Source organism: Pseudogymnoascus destructans, assembly GCF_001641265.1.
Source record: "Pseudogymnoascus destructans isolate 20631-21 unplaced genomic scaffold scaffold_5, whole genome shotgun sequence".
Taxonomy (NCBI): Eukaryota; Fungi; Ascomycota; class Leotiomycetes; order Thelebolales; family Thelebolaceae; genus Pseudogymnoascus; species Pseudogymnoascus destructans.
This window is the reverse complement of record NW_020167524.1, coordinates 682,858-705,620: the sequence shown is the minus strand read 5'-3', so window position 1 is coordinate 705,620 and position 22,763 is coordinate 682,858. Positions and strand designations below refer to the sequence as shown.

At 48.6% G+C, this 22,763-nt stretch overlaps 4 protein-coding genes across 4 annotated transcripts; 1 reads left to right on the top strand and 3 right to left on the bottom strand.

Moving 5' to 3' along the window:
- Positions 1-5,249: 5,249 nt before the first annotated feature.
- On the bottom strand, positions 5,250-7,345 carry VC83_02481 (uncharacterized protein; the record flags this gene model as incomplete). The annotated part of the gene is made up of 7 exons (XM_024466142.1): positions 5,250-5,489; positions 5,543-5,755; positions 5,823-6,011; positions 6,076-6,100; positions 6,151-6,223; positions 6,423-6,524; positions 7,174-7,345. 7 exons carry the CDS (start codon positions 7,343-7,345, stop codon positions 5,250-5,252), a joined length of 1,014 nt encoding a protein of 337 aa, XP_024326341.1.
- A 938-nt stretch (positions 7,346-8,283) lies between these two features.
- Positions 8,284-9,716, top strand: VC83_02480 (uncharacterized protein; the record flags this gene model as incomplete). Its single annotated transcript, XM_024466141.1, has 2 exons — positions 8,284-8,415; positions 9,402-9,716. The coding sequence occupies 2 exons, from the start codon at positions 8,284-8,286 to the stop codon at positions 9,714-9,716; spliced, it is 447 nt and encodes a 148-aa protein (XP_024326342.1).
- A 559-nt stretch (positions 9,717-10,275) lies between these two features.
- VC83_02479 (uncharacterized protein) lies at positions 10,276-10,590 on the bottom strand (the record flags this gene model as incomplete). The annotated part of the gene is made up of 1 exon (XM_024466140.1): positions 10,276-10,590. One exon carries the CDS (start codon positions 10,588-10,590, stop codon positions 10,276-10,278), a length of 315 nt encoding a protein of 104 aa, XP_024326485.1.
- Positions 10,591-19,105: 8,515 nt separating this feature from the next.
- Positions 19,106-22,015, bottom strand: VC83_02478 (uncharacterized protein). Its single transcript, XM_024466139.1, has 2 exons — positions 19,779-22,015; positions 19,106-19,723 (listed from the first exon to the last, which is right to left on the bottom strand). Exons 1-2 carry the CDS (start codon positions 21,824-21,826, stop codon positions 19,360-19,362), a joined length of 2,412 nt encoding a protein of 803 aa, XP_024326484.1. The 5' UTR covers positions 21,827-22,015; the 3' UTR covers positions 19,106-19,359.
- Between the last annotated feature and the right edge of the window lie 748 nt (positions 22,016-22,763).

The following is a 22,763-nucleotide window of genomic DNA, read 5'->3' as shown; positions in this document are numbered from 1 at the left end:
TGCCGCCTCTTCGAAACACTCGTTCTCCATCGATTCCGAGGATGTATTCCGAAGACCCTCCGAATCGCTACAAGAAATCCACCATCTCTGAGAAGATTACGCCGCTCAGCGATGGGATAGAACATACCTTTATGCAATGGAGCGCGTCCATTCGGGACCGCCTCGTAGTCAATGAGGATCACTACCCTACCGACGTCTCGAGAAGAGCGTTGATATGGGGGACTACGACTGGCCTGGCAAAGAAATACCTCGAACCCCAATACCTATCCGCGACACACGGGTTTCGGAGTGCCGACGAGATGATGGACCTGTTGGGTTCATATTACCTCACTGGCAACGAAACGGAACAGGCCCGGAACCTCTTCGACGACCTCCAAATGGGAGAGAAAGGACATACAAACGAGACTTTCTCAGAGTTCAAAGCTCGCTTCCAAAGTGCAGCTATTACAGGACAGGTCACCGAGTCAGAATGGTTTCGGTACATGTGGAACAAGTTGACCCCTCAATTCCGTAGCCGCGTGGCGGTTATCAAAAGTCAATGGAAGGGAGACTACCACACCATGGTCCGAGAACTCACCGCCTTCGATCAGGAGCGGCGCCGGAACAACGAGTTGAGCTTCCCGTCCAAGAGCGGCGAGTCGAGCTCCCGAGGACCCGCCCGCCTGAGCTCATCCAGGTTCACGCCCGTGGACCCCGGAAAGGCCCAGCCACCGAGGCAGACAAGAAGCCCTCTGGTTTCCTTCCAGAGGACTCCTTTCACAGCCACCGCCCCCAAGCCGGACATTACAGGCCGCGTGCGGACCGCCGTGCCGACTACGTCCGGAAACTGTTTCAAGTGCGGCAAGCCGGGCCATTTCCAAGACAAATGCCCGCTCAACCCCACCGTCAAGGAGATTGACCGCGAAGCCCCTGAGGACGAAGATAATTGGGAGGAAGCAGTCGCCCACCAGTCGGATGCGTCCCTGGAGGAAAACGACGAGGCCTAGGGAAAGGCTCCTTCCTAGGTCTACGCAAATGTGATCTGCAAGGACTGGATTTACGAGAGCTCTTGGGAGGCTCCCAATTTCTCGTTGATACAACCCTGAGTATGAACGGACTCGGGGTGCAAACGAAGTCACTCGCAGACACAGGAGCAAATGGCTACCTCGTCATTAATAAGCCTTTCGCGCAACGGTTGTCGAAAGCGCTTCAGAGCCCTATACGGAAACTGCCCTACTCTGTACCCATACGTGGATTTCAGCGAAATATCCAAAGCTACGTATCGGAGTATATTCGGTTACACTTGACAGTCGAAGGACGCCGAATATATAACTGCCCCTTTGTGCTCCTAAATCTCGGAGCGCAAGATGTGATAATTGGGAAGAAGCTTTTTAGCCGCTTCCGAATCCTACTCGACTCTGCAAAGAGCCGGCTAGTATGGCCAAAGGAGTACCCGCCTACTCCTAGCTGGAGCAAAGAGATCACCTTGCCCTACCACTCGCGTGAACTGTCTATACGTCACCCCGCCCATCAATCGGATGCGAACCGGCGGGACGATGCCATCGACCATGACGACAGACGACGTGAGGGCGGACGCTCGATACCAATGAAAGTGATAACGGCCCATCGTGACGCTATTATGATCACCCCACCGAGCTCGGTGCGAGACACTGAAACGACCCACCCGCACCCCAAAACCCCAAGGACACGAGCCTCGCCCGTGGAAACCTATAAAGACAGACCCTTAGGGCAAGTGGAGGCGAAACCTCCAAGAAACGGACCATCCGCATATGAGAGAAAGAATCATGGGAGGAGCGGAGTCTTCTCTCTTTCCCGACGCCAGACCCTGGTACGCAGCTTCACGCCGGTCCAAATTTGCGAGATTGGCGCAAACGCTTTCCACTATGAGATGATGCGAAGCGACTCCGAGTTCTTTACGACAAGCATCTACGAGATCGACCAGATCATCCGAGAGAGGGAAGCGGCCGAGGACGAGGAAACGCTCCGCCTCATTCGGGACAAGCTTCCGCATATGCACCGCAACTATTCCGATGTCTTCTCGAAGTCGGAATCTGATCAGCTTCCCCCGCATCGCATATACGATCACAAGATACAACTAGAAGCCCCTTTACCAAATGCCTTTTCGCCACTATACCGACAAAGCACCGAAGAGCTTAAGGCGACTAAGCAATACCTATTAGAGAACCTTGAGAAGGGCTTTATAGTCAATAGCAATAGCCCGTTTGCCTCCCCTATACTGTTCGTGAAGAAGGCAGATGGCAAACTGAGATTTTGTATCGACTACCGGAAGTTGAACGGACTTACCCGTAACGACCCCTACCCTATCCCGCGTATCGACGAACTACTAGGACGGGTGTCGAAAGCAAAAATCTTCACGAAGCTAGACATTAGGCAAGCCTTCCATCGTATACGAATGGACCCCGACTCCGAGGAGTACACGACCTTCCGGACTCGGTATGGATCCTACAAATGCAAAGTGCTGCCGTTTGGCCTAATGAACGGCCCCGCAACCTATCAGAGGTATATGAACGACGTTCTTATGCAATACTTGGACGACTTCTGTACTGCCTACCTAGACGACATCCTAATCTACTCCGAGGACCCCGCGGAACACATGGACCACGTACATAAGGTCCTCCAACGGCTTCGAGAAGCAGGACTACAAGCCGACATTAAGAAATGCGAGTTCAACGTAACCCGGACAAAGTATTTAGGCTATATCCTGACTACTACCGGTGTCGAAGCGGATCCCGAGAAGATCGAACCCCTCCGGAATTGGATCCGGCCAACAACTGTCACAGGCGTGAAGTCTTACCTTGGATTCTGCGGCTTCTACCGCCAATTTATCAGAAATTTCGGGAAAATAGCCAAGCCTCTCACCACTATCACCAGCCCCTCAGAACCGTTCCTGTGGACTGACGAATGTGAGAACGCTTTTGAAGAAATGCGCCGACAGCTTTTAGCCGTGCAGGCGCTCCACCACTTCAACCCCGAATTGCCTACGAAGCTGGAAACAGACTCTTCTGATGGAGTCGTAGCCGGTGTCCTTTCTCAGGAACACCCCGACAAGCGATGGTATCCTGTAAGCTTCTACAGTCACATCCTATCTGGGCATGAGATCAATTGGGAGATCCACGACAAGGAACTGTTCACCATCGTCAAAGCGTTCGCAAAATGGAGGCCAGAATTAGCATCGGTACGCCACCGAATCGACGTCTATACAGATCACCGATCGCTGGAATACTTCATGTCAACGAAGGTTCTCACGGCGAAGCAGGTTCGGTGGATGGAGCTACTCTCCGACTTCAATTTTTCTATTGCGTATACTGCTGGCAAGAACAATCAGAAGGCAGATATACTGAGCCGAAGAGAGCAAGACCTGATTACGCAACAGAAGGTCAAACTCGACAGCCGTGCGAGGGTGCTGTTAGGCCCAGCCCGACTACACTCCCGAATCAGTGCCGAATTAGCACAAACGTACGTGGCCTCGATCAATGCGATGGACGCCCCGAACACCCAGGTCCCCTTTGACCTGATAGAAGCGCTCTGCGCGGATAATAGGAGGTCGTTCACCGACACTCGCGCGAAAGACCCCCTACCTAACGGGTTTACAATGAAGGACCAACTCTTGCTATACAAAGGTCGACTGTGCGTAAACCGGCACACCGAGTTATGTACGAAACTCATACGGGAAGCACACGATCAAGTATCAGTAGCCCACCCTAGTGGCAGGAAAACTTATCAGTTACTCGCCCCGAAGTATCATTGGGTCGGAATGGAAGCGGATTGCCTCCGATATGTGCGCAACTGCGTGACGTGCCGACTTTCTCACACTAGCGTGACGAAGCAGCAAGGCTTCTTACACCCCCTACCGGTACCCGAATACCCCATGCAACACCTAACGATGGACTTTAAGAAATTCCCAAAGGATAAACACGGATTCGACAGCATCCTTGTGTTCATGGACCGACTCGGTAAGGGTTCGGTGTCCATACCGTGTCATAAGACCACCGATGCCCGCCAAATGGCGCAGCTATTCATCGAATGGATATATCGATTCGGACACACCCCGGAGTCGATCATTAGTGATCGCGGACCCCAATTCATATCAGCTTTCTGGCGAGAGTTCTGCCGAATCATAGGGGTCAAGATTAAGCTGTCGACAGCCTATCACAAGCAGACCGACGGGCAGACGGAAATCATGAATCGGTATATCGATCAGAGACTGAGGCCCTTCGTATCACATTACCAGGATAACTGGAGCGAGCTCATTCCCATCATGGATCGGGTGCAAATGACCCTTCCCCATGCCTCGATCGGAATGACCCCCTACCGACTCAAGTACGGAACTGATCCGCGCACCAGTTGGGACTGGGAAACCCTGAAAGCCACGACCCCTAGGGAAGTCATGAACCAGAAGGAAGCCAAAGCAGTAGCAAACCGCATGCACTCCGCATGGATTTACGCAAAGGAGAACATGGCCAAAGCACAAGAGGATATGTCTAAATACGCGAATCGACGCCGACGAGCCATTGACTGGGACGTAGGAGACAAGGTTTACCTATCGACCAAGAATCTGAAAAATCACCGCCCTAGCCGTAAGCTGGGGCAACAATGGGTCGGACCCTATACGGTACTGGAACAAATCGGACACGCCTTCCGACTAGACCTACCGAAGGGTTCCCAAATACACGATGTCTTCTCTCCAGACGTACTCATCAAGGCTCCGAATAACCCGCTGCCCGGTCAAGCAGCGCCTGAGCCAAGCAGCAAAGTCGTAGACGGCCTAGAGGAGTGGGAGGTCGAAAAGATCCTCGCCGTAAGGATCCGGCGAAAACAACTTCAATACCAGGTATCCTGGGTCGGATACGATCCGGACCCGGAATGGTACCCCGCCTCAAACTTTAAGAACTCCCCCTACAAAATCCGGGAGTTCCACGCGGAGTACCCAAACCTGCCAGGACCGCCGCAGGACCTACCCGGCTGGATCACGGAATGGGAGACAGGCAAACCAAGCTACGATCACGAGAGGCACGGCAAAGCAGAGGAAAACAGCGTCGTTGCTACCTACAACACTAAACTAAACACCCTCTAAGCCAGGGCACCCTCAGAGCCGTAGCCCTTGCGGAAGCCATCCTTCCCAAACGTCTCACCGGCGTCGCAACAAGCGGCTACCACCATGAGAGACGAAGGGTCGAAGTGACCCCACGCGAAAGACCACGCCCGAGTTCCCTCCGACACAGGGCCTATCACCCAAGGTCGACGGTCACCCCCTCCTCCGCCACCTCCTCCGCCCCCCTCTTCCTCTTCTTCCCCCCACCACTGCCCACCTTCGCCGCCGCGGCGAGGACGTCGGGGATCCTCTCCACCAACTCCCCCACCGCATCCACCGCAGAAGCCACCCCATCAAGGGCAGCGATCTCCTTCTCCTGGTTCACCAGGATCAGGGCCGATTTCTGGCCCACGACGGCCACGGCCTGGCGGACCCGCTACGGTCGTCAGCGCGAGAACCAAAAACACACAAGGGAAACGGAAAACTTACCTCCAGGCCGTCCTCGATGGCGGCGCGGAGGGCGCAACTCTCCATATAGGCCGAAAGCTCGGCCGGGGAGCGGAACTTCGGCATATTGGCGGTGGCCAATGTGACCACACGCCCAATCTCCGCCGCAGCGGCCTTGATGGCGGCGGGGACGGGAGGGGTTGCTGCCTCGGCAGCCAGGAGCTTCTGGTACTCCGGGCCAGCAAACCAGGAGATCTATCTCCAGAGGTCAGCGACGGGCAGACAGACAAACCACAAAACCGAAAACCAAACGAGAACCCACCGGAACACACGTTGCGTGTTGGGCCACGCAGCGCTCACACTTGGAGCTTTCCAAGCTCCACACACACGAGACGGCGGGATCTCCGTCCTTCTTGCGCCCTTTGGCACGCACGCAGCGCATACACTGCTGGCGGAAAGCCACAGTGAGGGCGCCGGGAGGAGGGGGAACCGGCATCTTCAAATTGGAAATCTGCGATTTCCCGTCAGCCCAACCCAAGTTATCACCACCGCGCCAGCGCGGTTCCGTCACCTACCAAATCGTTCGTTGTGTTTTTGTATCTAAAAACAACCTGTTAGCATCCAGCTGTACCATCGGAAGGGCCACTTACCTGTCTCGGGAGGGGGTCAGCGTCGTTGTTGTGAAGAAAACAACAAGTTGTGGGCGAAGCTCGAATTCATATTCTGGCTTATAACAAAGCCGTCCGAATCAGGTTAGCGCGAAATTTCCCCCTTACATCGAAATTCTATGTCGACACATACCGCGCGGACCCTATTCAATACCAATACGGACCCTCGCAACACTAATCGCCGCGTACACAACAAGGACGCGACTTTGCGCAAACGGATTCAGACCACTTCTAGTGCCTATACGGCCGCCTACCATCAGCCTTCTGGACAAACAAAGGGCATTCTAGTCTTGGCGCCCGCACCTCACCCACCAACCCAAACAAGGGCTCGTCGCGGCAGCTACTCGGCTTGCGTGCTTTGAGGACAAAGCACCTTCTCAAGGCGGGGGGTAGTGTAAGGATGCCTCCTTACTCGGGGTAGTTACGGCCGTCACGTGGCGTCATCGAGACTCGGGGCCGTTACGGGTCAGTCGCGACTGACAGCCTTAGGCACATAACGTAAGGAAGCCTTAGGCAAACAGGGAGCTAGCTGAGTCGGAGCGGTTTCGGGTATTTTAAGGGAACAGTCATACAGGGTTACACCTTCATCTTTTTTGTATCCTTCGTAGTAGACCTATAGGATTGCACCGACTCATATCCGACTCGCACTCCCATATGCCACTTCTCGTGATACGGTGCCCTGCGTCCTTACACCCACATTACGTAGAGACCAGAGTATTCAATTCATTACACATTCACGTGATCGCGAGCACAGTTATATGTGACAGTTATGAGCCCGGTATATCCGCAAGAATTTTCAAAACCTACAAGCAGTTAAGCATCATTTCTCTGCTCACCGATCATATGAATCAAACGAGTACTCTCCTTCAGAATCAGAAGTAGAGCCCAACAATGGAGTCGCTAAGCGCCACGTCACTCTATCGAGTTATCCTCAAAGATCGAAGCTCTTGGAACCTTTGGATAGGCAAGCTCCAAGATCAAGCCCAAGCCCAGGGTATCTGGTACCTTGTTGAACGACCTTGCAGCCCTCATTCCACTTGTACCACCTCTTCAGGGCCTTGCGGGCATACTCGCGGGTAGTCATGCTAGGCTGGAGGTTGACGTCCTCGAAAGCTTTTGTCTGGAGCAGGTGGTCGAGCCGGGCGTGCTGTCGTTTCGGGTCCATGACCCACGCCATATTGTTGTTTGTATAGGGGTTGTTTTGTGCAGTTGTTGTTTGGTCGTTTGGTAATTAGCGAATCACGAAGGTTAGGTATAGTATAACTAAAGCCCAACCCCTAGAGATAACAGTGATTGTATTTGCTATGCTAGACTATATACGAGGCCGAAAAGGAAACTACTTAAGGTTCCGGCCGCATAGCGAAAAACTAGCTAATTCGGGCAGAGACAAACGAGGCCTAGCCTAGGTGTGCAAAAACCTGGGGTTTTAAGGACTTCTATTTGCGCAGAGATGCAGTAATAAATAGCGGACAGGAACAGACTCAAACAGCATTAGGGTTAAAGAAGCACCGGGTTGGGAAGACAGAAGGTTTGACTGTGAGGCATTTGACGTGGCTGAACCACAACAAAAAGGAACTTACACAATCTACGCGTGTGCTATACTTTCAATCGCCAGCCCTGCACCAGTCTGTGACTTTACAACATACTTTATATGGGCATTCTAGTGCGCCCGAAGCGTGCAAAATGTATAAAGCAACCCCCGAGTCGATAGCTCTTTAGGTAAAACAGTTATTCCATGTTGAAGTTGGACAAGTTGGGCCAGCTTGGGAGGAGTACATAGATATATAGGGCCGAAAATGCGAAAATGTAATTGCACCTGTGTGGTGAGTACATGTGGTATGTACCTAAGCCAGCCATTCAATCAATTGTACTGCACCAACTAGCGATCCAACCAAATTGTATATATACATATTTACGTGCTCTGGAAACGCGCGAAACTCATAAAATCGCTCCTGAGTCGATAGCTCTTTAGTTTTCAATGTTGAACTTATGTGGGTCAGATTTTGGTGGGGTGAGGGTACATAGGTACATAGGGCCGAAAATTCGAAAGTGCGACACCGCTCCCAGCACCGGCCCACACCAACACCGCCCCATGCCGCCCATGCCGCCCACACCATGGCTTCGCATAAGGTACCAAACGCTATAATCGACCTACCCGGCAAAAATTCAGAAAAAGTCGAAAATTCAAAACCGGCTGCGATGGTGGCCGCCTACCTAGTAAAGGTCTCAAAAGTCGAAAATTCAAAGGTGCACTGTAACACATGATCCACTTGTCTCATCAATTAGTTTATATGATGAAAACCCTAGAGCTCAATCGCGCGAATTCAATAAAACTGACATGAAGTCCGTAGCTCATTAGGTACAAAAGTTATTCAATGTTAAAGTTTGGGTAGGGGTACATAGGTACATAGGGCCAAAAAAAGCGAAAATGGGTGACGACCCCGGCAAAAAAGTCGAAAAAAGCGAAAATGCAAAAGAGAGTACACAGGTGAGCAGACCATCAGGGGTTAGCTCAGCTGACCCGAAAATGCTCCACTTTTATGACTAAACCTTGCACGTTGGTCAGCTAAGCTCGCGTAGCATCACATGATATGGTCAGGTAGGGCTAAAGATGGTATATAATAGGGCCCTAATTTCCTACCAACGTAAAACCTGTAGGGCATGGCAACAACAACAGTAGTAATTCATTGCTAATGCATTATTCACAATGGATGAGATAATTTCACTACCTCCCTCAACTAGACCTATGGTCTAATACTGTTAGTATTGATAGTAGTCTTCAATTTGAGGATGAAAGATATCGGGAAGAACCACTTGTCACTGAAGAAGAAGAAGAGGGGGAGAAGGTAAGAGCCGCCTAATATATACTTAATGCATTACTAATGCATTAAGATCGAAACAACCACAGTTATTTCAAGCCATGTTAGCAACAAAGCAACCTGGATAAGGAAGGTAAACTATACAACAGATTTACCAGAATACCCCGAAACATCTGAAAATGGGGTCGCCTATATCATCAATACTTCCTCAATGACACCAGAAGCTGTTGATGCTATGTGTAATAATATGTGTTCTTCTTGAATCAAGGTCGAAGTCAAACTGCTTATACTCAAAAGCAGTTTGACGGCGTTGTTCCTTGCGCTGTTGTCGATAGCGGCGGTAATGTATCGCTGCTGCTATAGCAGCAAGAACGACGATATCATCGCCTTCCTCCATACTATCAAGGGGCAAAGTCAAAGACAAAGGCAAAGACAAAGGCAAAGGCAAAGGCAAAGGCAAAGGCAAAGGCAAAGGCAAAGGCAAAGGCAAAGGCAAAGGCAAAGGCAAAGGCAAAGGCAAAGGCAAAGGCAAAGGCAAAGGCAAAGGCAAAGGCAAAGGCAAAGGCAAAGGCAAAGGCAAAGGCAAAGGCAAAGGCAAAGGCAAAGGCAAAGGCAGCGAGTATATCTTTAAATGATACTGCAAAAACCTTAGCTCCTTTCTGCTTCCGAAGCATATTGAATGGTGCAGCTCCAATCATTGTAACAGTGCATGTGTTCTTGTTCTTATAATGAGGTTGGAGGGCTGGCTTCAGAGCTTCTTTATCTTGTATTTGCTTCTCAGCTTGGGGACTTGCAGTTTTCACTTTTAAAGTGTCTGTTGGTATAGTGTTCTGGCAGTGACCCTTTGTAAAGATGACTTGGTCGTTTACCATATTGAGTGTGACTCCATGCTGCTTCATCCAAGCTTTCCCAAGAATGATAGAATGTTTCCCAAGAGTAGTAATGAATAGAGGGCATAGACTTTCAATGTGATCTCCAATTTGTAGTCGAGGGTATATATCATGCGTAACTGTAGATGCTGCAACTCCATTAAATCCTTCAATGTTCTTTGGTTTTATAAGTTGGATAGGAGATATGTTCTCAATTTCACAAATTTGTTTTGCGTCAACAGCATTCACAAAGCTTCCTCCACCTGTTGCACCGCTATCCATTAAGGCTTGCATGACAATTTGATTTCTTCCTATTCTGCAGGTAGCTAAGAACGGAGTGTCATAGTCAAAATGGGATAATGATAAGGCAGAGGAGGCAATTCTTGCTGTAGAACCTGTAGCGACGTCTTTTCTAGAGGCTATTCTTTTCCCGACTCATACTGGGTAGGATCCTCAGTAGCAGAAATCTCATTGAGTCTGCCTTTCTGTTTCTGAGGGCAGTCGTGAGCACAATGGCCGCTTTCGTGGCAATGGAAGCATTTGCCAAGCTTCATGAGCGATTCTTTCTCAGGATCTTGGTGGGGAGGGTGGTAGAGCTTCTTCTGGAGTGCCACTATTTCAACAGCAGTACTAGCAGTAGGGCTCTGGCCACTCTGCTTCTGGTAGGCGAACGGCTGTGGCTTCATTCTCTTCTCCTTTTCTTGAATTCTCTGTAGGTTTTGGTCCACAAGCATGTATTTCTTCGCGAATTCATGTAGGGTGGTAGCTACCACTTCTGCAACAAGGGCTTTCTGCATGCCTTGGTTGATTTTAAATCAGAGATCGTCAAGCAAGGTCTCTTCTGAGTAGTCCAGCTCTGCAGTGAGTCTCTGGAATTCAGCCCAGAATGTTGTGAAGGTATTCTTGCCTTGGTATAACTTGCGATACTCAGTTTGTGCAGTGTGTCTCCTATCGGGGTTGCTAAACACTTTCTCAAGGAGTTGGAGGATTTCTTCTGCTGACTGAAGCATGTTTGGTGAGGTAATGCGAAGCCTTGGGTTCACATGGCGAACTGCGAGTCCTCCTAGTCTGCTTTGGAGATAACTCATCTGCATCTTGTCATTTGGGAAGTGGTCGATGTTGGCTTCCAGCTTGAGTCGGATCTTCACAACCCAGTCTTCAAAAGCTGGTTCAATCCCATCTGTAAGAATAGGAGGATCTGGAATGCAAGCAGACTGGCGAGGTGCTGCATTGCGAAAAACAGCTGTATTCTCAAGATATTTTTGAATGCCTTGCAGTTCAGTAATCTTTTCATCCTTGTCTTGAATTTCTTCTTGGAGCTGTAGAATAGCATCATTTCGCTCTGCAATAGTAGCATTAGAAGCTTGACTGACGATGAAGTAGTCCTTCATAATGGCTTTCAACATTGACCAGGTGTACTCTTGGCTGCTAGGTGACAGCTTTTGGAATTCAGTGTAGGTGTTGACATTCCAAGTCCTCTTCTGGTTGCCGTTTGATAGTATAGACTGGTGTCTTTCTTGAGCTGTTTTGCCCATCCTCTTGAAATCTTCTTCGGCTTCAAGGAAGTCATCTTGAAGTTCATCTCTCTTCTCAGACTCATCTGCTAAGGTTGTTTTCTCATTTATAGCCTCATAGTCTTCTGGGTTTCGGTCAGCCATCTTGGCTTTTTCTTTGGCCGTGTGTGCCATAGCAGCTTTGCTATTCTTTCAGTTTTCGTATTCAGTAGATCAGACTCGTATCGCCAAAGGCCCTATTATGCAGTTTGTCGACTGTAGAGAGGAGCGCACTCCCCTCACAGCTATATTTCTTGTCGAGGGAGCGTTGTGAAAGGTCTGATCTATGAAGTCTGTGGTGTTCTGTGGTGTTCTAGTGTGTTCTGGAATCGACTTGAAGATATGGTTGTAGGGTTTCCAAAGAAGGGAATTCGAATTTCAGATCAAGGTTCAGGCTCAGAGAGCAAAAGAAAGGTGAGATTCAATCTTATGTTACAATGGTCATGGAGGTCAAGAAGCCAGTCCGGAGAATAATAAGCTAGATTAAATCTAAAGAGAGAAGAAGAAGAAGAAAGAAGGAAGGTGAGGCTATTCCTTGTAATATACAGTTGTCCGCTTAGCGGTTGTAGCCTTGGTGGCTAAGGCTGCACCCATAACAACTGTAATAAGCTGTAAGCTATAATCGTAACAGCTACTATAGCTAGGCGCTATTTACAAATCCCTGCTACTAGTGCTCCTATAAGAAGATGATCTAGAAGAGGAATTTATAGCTAAATTAATACTTTAAGTAGTATTTAGATAGATTAATATATATTTGGTTTCCTTTTCTTAGGCCACATGATTCTAACATCATGTGATAATCATGAATATTCATGATTAACGTACTTGACAAGCGAGTCGTATTTGCATGCGAGTCATATCGCAACACACCAAATCTGCACTTTACAGGTTAATAACTCAACAAATTAATTATTTAAAACCTCTAAAACTAATGTGCATGTATAACGAAAGTGCCAAACAAGCGAAAGTGCCAAAATCATGCGGTGATCAACCCCCCCAACTAAATGTTAAATTCCTCCACAACAAAACATGCGCCATAAAAATGATGAAAGCAAATTAGTGCTAGCTATCCAAGCTATGCAAAGCGACCCAAATTTGCACCTTCGAGTTGCAGCTAGGATCTATTCCGTAGACCACCGCAAGCTACGTCACCGTTTACAAGGCATACCTTCACGACGCGATATCCAAGCCAACTTACGGAAATTAAGTAACCTAGAGGAATCAGTTCTTGTTCAGTATATACTTGACTTAGCTGCTAAAGGGTTCCCTCCTCAGTTGTCTATTGTTGAAGATATGGCAAATTGACTACTTGCAACACGTGACGCGCCACGCGTCGGGTCACGTTGGGCTTCAAACTTTGTTAAGCGCCATGTAGAGCTCCGGACACGCTTCCAGCGAAAATACGACTACCAGAGGGCTAAGTGCGAAGATCCAGAAGTCATTCGTGGCTGGTTTGAGCTTGTATGGAACACAATTCTAAAGTATGGCATCAACAATGCAGATATCTACAACTTTGATGAGACTGGGTTTATGATGGGCGTCATCTCAAGCGCAACGGTAGTAACGAGCTCAGATGGGCGGGCAAAGGCAAAAAAGGTGCAACCTGGCAATCGGGAATGGGTTACAGTAATCCAAGGCGTTAGTTCTCAAGGTTGGGCAGTGCCGCCATTTGTCATTGTGGCAGGTAAAAACCACCTTGCATCTTGGTATGAGAATAGCGGATTTCCAGCAGATTGGGTAATCGCTGTTACTGCAAATGGCTGGACTACAAACGAGAGAGGTATGGATTGGATTCAGCATTTTGAGAAGCACACAAAGCCCCGGAGTGTTGGTGGTTATCGCTTGTTAGTCCTTGATGGTCATGAGAGCCACCACTCAGACAAGTTTGAGGAGTACTGCAAAGAACACAACATTATTACACTTTGTATGCCTGGTCACTCTTCCCATATACTCCAATCACTTGATGTTGGCTGTTTTGGCCCATTAAAGAGAGCTTACGGTCAGCAAATTGAAGATATGATGCGGGCTCATATTATTCACATTACTAAGGATGACTTCTTTCCTGCCTTCCACACTGCATTTAACATTGCAATGACAGAAAGCAATATTCAGGGAGGGTTCCGAGGTGCTGGGCTTCTTCCATTTAGCCCTGAGAGTGTAATATCTACACTTGACCTTAGGTTTAAGACGCCAACACCTCCAACCTCTCGCCCAAACACCGCTCAACCATGGGTTTCTCAGACACCAAATAACACAACTGAAGCTGTATCACAGTCTACTTTCATTAAAAACTGAATTGCGCATCATCAAAATAGCTCTCCAACCTCAATCTATGCAGCTGTTGACCAGTTTACAAAGGGTGCATCGCAAATAATGCATCAATTAGCATTGTTAAAAGCAGAGAACCAAAACCTGTGACAGGCAAATGAAGTGCTAAGCAAGCGCCGGAGAGCTAAAAAAACACGACTACAGCAAGGAGGATCACTTAGTCAACAGGTAGCACAGGAGCTACAGGACGAGAGGGATGTTGTGCAGCAAGTAGAGCAAGAAATAAGGGCAAGTAGTGGTCGGAAGCCAAGGAAAAAAAACCATGCACATCGCTGTGGCAAGTGTGGTGAGACTGGACACAATGCGCGCACTTGTCAGATTGTAATAGACAGGTCTGAGGAAGAGGACTCCGAGTAGTTTTGATTAATTTATATTGTTGTGGTGGATTTATCGCAATTCTTATGGGGTAGTCGCGATATTTTGGCACTTTCGCTTGTTTGGCACTTTCGTTATACATGCACGTTACCCTAATTAGGAACCTGCTTTAATGGGCATGTACGGGCAGTATGTGTGAGTGATCTACACATACTACATGCTGGTGGTGCACGTATTTGCAGGTCTGCTAGCTAACCTGTAACCCTAGCCTCAACTACTATATTTGCTGTTTGTGCCCGCTCTAGGCCTTCCTGAACTGTTAAAACACCTCCCGTAGCTATATACGACCTCCTCACGGCTCTCTTCTTCTTTTGCCTCTAATTTGCGGCCCGTAGCTGCTTGTTTTCGTCCGCAAGAAGGACCGCATTATGCATAGTCATTTGGCACCCTTTTACTAGCTGCTGGAATGCCTGCTCTGTAGGGCTTGAGAAGCCTGCTGTACGGCGCTAAACAGATTCCTTAATTGCAGTAGCCTGACGGTCCAATTGACTAACATTATGGGGCGTTTCAGGTACCCAACGGTCCTGGGTAGTGTCTAGGAGAAGTAGAGGTGGGGTTGGTGTCCGTAATTGAGTATTCAGCTTTGAGAGCACCCGTTCTGGGTCGTATGGGTGTATGCCAGTGGCTGCAAAGCCACTACGGATCACATTAGGTGTTATAGAGTCTTTGCGGGCTGCAAGGTAGGCTGTAAGTAAGTCAGGTTTGTCAATATGACTAACTCCAACCCGCATATACCCCTCGATTTGTTTTCCGTATAACCGTTTCATAACTGCAAAGCAGCTAACGTCAAGTGGTTGCAAAAGATGTGACGAGTGTGGAGGCATACAGAGTGTGAGAATTGAGTGCTCCTTGCAAAACAGGTCAAATTCAGGAGTGGAATGGCTTCCATGTCCGTCAAGAATCAAGAGCCTGTAAACACCCTTTGTACGGTCCTTTGTGTGCTTCTGGAAGACGTCCATAAGCCAGGTAAGGCCTAAAGAGTCGTCCGTCCACCCGTTATTACTAACTGCAATGGTCCAATCTCGAGGCAAGGTATCCGTATACCAACTTGATATATGGACCTTTCCCTCAAATATAACCATTGGTGGCACACTCCACCCGCTTGCTGCAATTGACTCAATAACGGTAACCCATTCACGGTTCCCTGGCTGCACACAAATGGGCTTATGGGCCCCCTCAGAACCCGTAATCACTTTTGCGGTTGTAATCACTCCCATTTGAAATCCCGTCTCGTCAAAGTTATATATGTCATCTTCCTGAATCCCATATTTGGCAATTGTGTTCTGTAAAAGTCGAAACCAATCCCGAATAACGGTAGGATCTTCACATTTTGCCCGTTGATAATCGTATTTACGGGTGTACTTTGATTGGAGGAAAGGGTGGCGCTTTACAAAGTTGTAAACCCATCGTTGGCCAACTGTAAGAGGGGTAGAGTAGACCGCGTCAGACCATTTTTGGAGTAATAGATTTGCCATTTGCCATACAGATTCAGATCTAAGGGGTAGACCTCGTTTCTCCATAGATAATATCCATTCGACAAGTGTTGACTCCTCTGTGTTGCTAAGTTTTTTGTTTGCAGGTTGTAAATCGCGTCGAGCAACGCGTCCGTTAACGCGGTCGCGGACAGTTGTGTATGGCACATCGTAGGTTGTACAAGCTGCTTTAAGGTTGCTAAAATAGCCTTGATGGAAGGCCTGAATAGCTAAATCAATTCGGCCTTCAATCTGACTAGCCGGAGTGTTCTGTGGTTGAGCCATTATAGTCATTAGTGTCCGTAAAGTGCAGATTTGGTGTGTTGCGATACGACTCGCATGCAAATACGACTCGCTTGTCAAGTACGTTATGAGTAATCATGCTTATGTAATATTTGACTATTTGAATAACGTACTCCACAAGCGAGCGGCGCACACAAGTAAGTGGCGCACGCATCACGAATTCTAACGCGTATAGTATCCTTTAAATCAATATGTCTCAACCAATTGACCTGCAATTAATCCACAAAGAGGGTCGAATGACTCTTGCACTCCAAGCCTATAAAAACGGCCATTTTACGAGTGTTAGAGGTGCTGCGGTCGCGTACGATCTTCCTGAGTCCACTCTGCGGGCGCGCGTTAAAGGACGGACCGCGCGACGCGATTTACAGTCCGCAAACCTCAAACTTACAGCTACTGAGGAGTTAACACTTATCCAATGGATATTATCTATGGAGGAACGAGGCCTACCACTTAGAGCTAATTCCTTTCGACAAATGGCAAATCTACTTCTTCAAAAACGGACTGACGCAGACCAGGATCAGACTCCTACAGTTGGCCAGAACTGGGTTTATAATTTCGTACGACGACACAACTCCCTCCAATCAAAATACACCCATAAATACGACTATCAGCGGGCAAAATGCGAAGATCCTACGATTATTCGGGACTGGTTTCGGCTTGTACGGAATACAATTGCTAAATATGGGATTCAAGAGGAGGACATCTACAACTTTGACGAGACTGGGTTTCAAATGGGAGTAGTCACGACCGCGAAGGTAATTACAGGTTCTGAGCGGGCTGGCAAGCCAGTTTGCGTACAGCCAGGGAACCGCGAATGGGTTACTGTTATTGAATCAATATCTTCAGACGGATGGAGCTTGCCAGCAATGGTTATTTTTGAGGGCAAGGTTCATATATCGACTTGGTACACAGACACTTTGCCTTTAGACTGGACAATTGCAGTTAGTGAAAACGGGTGGACGGACGATTCTCTAGGCCTTGCTTGGCTTACGGACGTCTTTCAGAAGCATACAAAGGACCGTACGAAGGGGGTTTATCGGCTTCTTATTCTCGACGGACACGGGAGCCATTCGACTCCAGAGTTTGACCTATTCTGTTCCGAGCACTCAATTATTACGCTTTGCATGCCGCCGCATTCATCACATCTCTTACAGCCATTAGACGTTAGCTGTTTTGCGGTTCTAAAACGGTCATACGGACAACAAATTGAAAGATATATGCGGGTTGGACTAAACCATATTGACAAACCGGATTTCCTTACAGCCTACCTTTCGGCCCGCAAAGAGTCTATGGCCCTTAATGTGGTCCGTAGTGGGTTTGCAGCTACAGGTCTAGTCCCGTACGACCCAGAACGAGTGCTGTCAAAGCTTAATACTCAGTTACGGACGCCAACTCCACCTCTGCTTCTTCCTGCCCTACAAGACTGTTGGGTACCCGAAACGCCTCATAATGCTAGTCAATTAGAGCTTCAGGTTACAGCAATTAAGGGGCGCATTCAACGTCGTACAGCAGGTTTATCAAGTCCTACAGATCAGGCGTTCCAGCAGCTAGTTAAAGGCTGTCAAATGGCTATGCATAATGCGGCTCTTCTAACGGAGGAAAACAAGCAATTGCGGACCGAAAATGAAAGACAAAAGAAGAAGAGAGCAGTAAGGAGGTCGTATGTAGCTAAAGGAGGTATTTTGACAGTCCAGGAGGGCCTAGATCGACTACAAACAGCAGATATAGATATTGTAGGTAGGGTTGCAGGTCAACCTACAGAGCCACAAACTCGTGCACCACGGACGTGTAGTATGTGTAAATCACTCGCGCATACTGCCCGTACGTGTCCATTAAGGGAGGTTTCTAATTAGGGTAGTTCTATAGGGTTTAATAAATTGTATTGTTGTGAAATTAACCTCTAGAGTTATAGAATTCGTGATGCGTGCGCCACTCACTTGTGTGCGCCGCTCGCTTGTGGAGTACGTTAGTCATGATTATTATGATTATTTGTGCTAACCCTGACCGGGAACTTCGTGACGGAGTCGAACCGTCGTTCCATCGCTCTCCTCTTAGGTGTTTCGGGTTTGGGGTTTGTCTCGTAGTATTAAAATTGAAGCTGATAAAAGTAATATTAAAATATTAAAATATTTTAAAAATTAGTTTATTAGAAACTGGTTTGGTCTACTAACAGGCAATAACATGATAGTTACAGCCCTAAACGACCAAGAGCCTTTATTATGATATAGTTTGGCACAGTTTCTTCGTCAAGACTTATTATGGACGGAGCAAGTATCCAGAAACAGAGTCTTCTCGGAGACCTGGTGACAGGTAAACGCCAACCCCACTTCTTAAACTCGTGGAGTTTAACCCATACAAGACTAATTTAATAACAGATCATCATTGTCCTTATCCCTCTCCATCTTCCTGGTAGCACATCTGGCCATCACTGGCCATTTCGGCCACCTACGAGCGATCGCTATGTGCCGGCGTCTTACTGTGTTAAATCCTTAGCCCAAGAATTATGCTGCACACAAACTTGGGGAGCAGAATCATTGCGATACGATGTTCGAAGAAATACGAGCTTTGGAAGGCGAAAGGAGTGACAGTTGGCGGGAAATAGGGTAGCTGCATCTGTTATTGTATATAGCGATCCATAATCACCATGAATCCGCGACCGCCATTGTATAGGGCCCCTGTCAAAAACTGCCGTCGCTAGTGGGATGCGTGAAAGCTCAACGGCAGGCTGTTCATTGTCCCCTCTATTCTACCGCCATTCTGGTACCTGGGAGAGGTCAACATCCATGCATCCAAATTAAGCTATGCCAGAACTTCCGACGGATAGTAAAAACCCCAGTGGACTACTAGCCTATCAATATCGATTCCATTCCGATATGACAGTATACCGAGCGGAGAGGGGTTGGTATGTAGAGTGACTGGATTCGGCCAGCTTTGTGCAAGGTGGATAAACGCACGGGAGCCGGGTGATGGTAGCATAACTCGAGTAACCATGAAGATATCGCGTGCGTTTTAGGCCGATGGATTCCAAATTATACCCTCAGCTTCGTATACCGACACAAGCAGCCGTGATCATGCTAGTTTCGAGGCGAAGAGTTCCATTTGTAAAATCGTAGGCAAGCTAGTGGCTAATGAGCAATGTAATAAGACGGGAAGACAGCCAGGGGCAGTGGAACGAAGTGAGTCGAAGAGTCTTGATCGCAAACAATTATCATTTTATGGATCGATCAACGTTACGGATAGTAGGATCAACAGATATAATACCAATAGAATCATCAGACGGACCATTAATCCTGGAGATGTATTACTTGGTGATGGATTACTAAGGTTCGCACGACACCACTAAGCGGAAAGTTATAAATAAAACGCCCCCAAAAGACTCCCCTTCCGATGCCAACCAGAACAGCCTCCTCTCCAATGGTAGGTACAAACATGAACAACGCCAGACGCTCATTACGATCATAATGCAGAGGATCTACCTCGCGCGATCTTCTTCTGACGATGGGGGCGACAACGATATCCCAAGCCGCGCCGCAATATTGGAGAGCCAGCTGCCATTCGTACCCGAGCTTCGCGCCGGCGAGGCGATGGGAGAAGCGACACCACGTTCAACGTCGGCATCGGTTGTAGCTCCCGGAGAAATTGGACGACCAGCGGCTGGAGACTCGTTCAAAGTGTTTACCACTTGGGACTCCAGGTCGTCCTCGTCCTCGTCGCTGTCATCGCGGTAAGGCTCGTACCGCGGGGTAGAGCTGGAGGATCCACCTCGAGCCAGCGATCGCACAACGTCGCCTTTGCAGATCGGACATGTCCGGCGGCGCGTAGTGAGCCATGGGGTACTAGGTTTCGTCAGCTGCAACGCTCGTGATGCATTGAGAGAGGAGAAAGACTTACATGCAATCAACGTGGAACTCGTGGCCGCAGGGGAGACTCATAACCCTGCTTACGCCATCGACGTATTCCTCAAGACACACCACGCACTCAATCTGCCTACCCATATACTTTTTCCAGTCGCCCTTCTTCTCATGCTCGTTTGCGCGACGTGGTTTGGGCGTTACCAACTCGTCTGAATTCGTTCGAGATACGATTGCCGATTCAGGGAGAGTAGAGGTTGTTCTAGAACGCGGCCGCGAACTAGTAGGCGATCGCTGGAGTAGAGGGGTTGTCGGTGACGAACTTGAAGGTGAGGGTTGCCGTGACTGGTTGCTGGAAGTTGTAGGGATCGTCCGATACGTGCGTACTGGGAGCCTCTCAACCACAGACTTGGGAGCGCGCCATCGGCGTTGTCGAATCCGCGACCTGACGAGCAGAAGGGTGTAGACTACTGTCAGAGTAACGAGTGGGCTAACAACGAGCACTAGTAGAGTATCGAAGAATGGAGTAGCCCCGCTAGTTCGGGTCAAAGTTACCCATAGGCCCTCATGTGCATTGTCGTAGTCAGGTCCACCGTCGTCATCTTCGCTTTCCATGCCGGTTCCTTTGATGTCATTTTCATCATCATCGCCAAATAACTTAGAAGATAGGCCAGGGTTTTCGGCACTAAGATTTTCGGTCTTCTGGTCGGATTTTGGATTTTTCTCTTCGATGTTAGCAGAAGGAGTATATAACCTTTCAATGGGAGACTTGTTTTGAACTTGGCCAGAACTTTCTTGTGCTTCTTCACGTGGTTTCGAGTTGTCGGCGCCAGCGTTTTTAATAAAGTCGGGGTCCCTCCAGTCATCGACACCAACGAAATTGTCCTTGGGAGTAGCTTTCGAGGCTACTTTGCCCTTGGTGTCTGCCTTTGAACCTGTAATGGGGACTTTCTGGTCATCCCACTCATCAACTACGACCCAATCCAGAAAATCTTTCTTGGCAGGCTGACTTGGCTTGGAGCCCCAGAGCAGGCGCCCGAGCCAAGAGTCACGTCGCGACTGTGCCACGGCGGGCTCAGTCGACATTTTTGAGGAAACAGTATAACCCTTTGGCACCGCACCAGTCGATCCCTTTCTAGACTTGCGCTGTTTCGATGCCTTCTTCTTCTTTCGCTTTGATTTCTTGGAGTGTTTAACCTTGAGCATTGAATTCCCGTCTTCGTTGGTTGCATCCTCGATATATGTACCGGGAGGAATCAAAGACGATAAAAGGTGGGCGGTCGTATGCGATGTAAATACAGACGGAATGGTAACGTTTGACGTATCGCCGCGAGCATACATTTGGATTAATGGGCCTCCACGGGTATCATCCGCCACGATAACAGCTATACCACCTCTTCGTTGTGCCCATTCGACTTTCTCGAGGAACCCACAGCCGCCTCTGCTCAGCATGACGACCTTTCCTGCAATTTCAGCGCTTTCCTGGATAGATTGGATATCGGCATGGCTGGCGCCGGAGTTCGTGCTGCTCTTGAGTGGCCAGCCAGAGACCATCCGCCGGTCGACCGTGGCGTCAGACGCCGTGTTATAACGGTTGTCATCAGTTCCATCGTCCGCTGCGGCACTTCTTGCCGCATTCCTTCTGTGTCTGTTATGCGGTGTGGTAGATGTTAACAAATTGTCGAGGGGTCGCGCGACAATGTTATTTCCCTCGGGCATGACGTCGCTGCAGCCCAGCTCGCCTTCCCCGCCCGTTGATATAATGCCATGTCGGAGACTGTCGTCGCCAAATCCACTCCCGACCCAGAGCTGGCCGCTCAAACCTGTAGTTGGTAGAGGAGGTCCAAATGCCGCAGGTCGAGCAAGGAAAGAAGTCGTATTGTCGTCGGTCAAGCTAATGATAGCATTCGGTGGGAAGAGCGACAGTGGCGTGTTGAATGAGAAGGTGCTGAGCACCCCGCTATTATCAGCTTTCGCCTGGTTTTCGGTATGTTCGATGGGTTTAGAAGAAGATTGTAAGGATAATATCAGAAGCGTGAAAGATACGAGGACGAAGGCAAGGAGAAGGAAGACCCTGGGAGTCCTCATGATGGCGTGTGATGTAGTAGCCACGGGGCTGCGGGGCCGGCCGTTCAGCTCTCAGGCTGTAGAGTGCGCGAATGAGACAGCATCCAGCTCAAGCGTATCGTTGATATTGTCGAAAATATAAAACGCGAGAGTATCGTATTCTAATCGTGATATGTAGGAGAGGTAGAGGTATGAGTATGAATGTGGTGGGTGGAAGCGGGAGGGTTAAGGTTGACGAAGCCTCGTCTACATAGATAAGTAGTGTGGCTTTAGTGGACAGGGAGAAGTGTGTGATGAATCAATCAACAAGTCGCCACTCACAACACAGGAAACCCACAAAATGCTGAAGACGACTATAGACGACTATATCATTAACTCGTATCGTTTCACGTATTACCCAGCTCTCAACAATCGACAGTATGAGAAAATAATAGATATCCTAATAATTGTACTGCTAGGCCTCATCCAGTGGGTCACGATTCTCGGAGGTCCATCTCTCCTGATGCTTCAATCTGTTGTCGACTCCAAGTAATCCAGCACCCCCGACGCACTTTACTCTTTACCAACACGGGATATATTCCTTATACCGAGCGGTAGTAAGACTAAGGAAGTTAGACTTTTAAAGAGACCTATGATAGTTGTCAAATATGCGCTGTTGCTGGCGCCTCTAGTCATCACATGACTGTTATAAACTGATATTAAAATTGTTTGTTTCCTCTTGTAGGGAGGGGAGGAGAGTTATGATGCCACCGGGAGCAGGGTTAGAAAATCAATTATAATCATGATTATTTAACGTGCATGTATAACGAAAGTGCCAAACAAGCGAAAGTGCCAAAATCATGCGGTGACCAACCCCCCCAACTAAATGTTAAATTCCTCCACAACAAAACATGCGCCATAAAAATGATGAAAGCAAATTAGTGCTAGCTATCCAAGCTATGCAAAGCGACCCAAATTT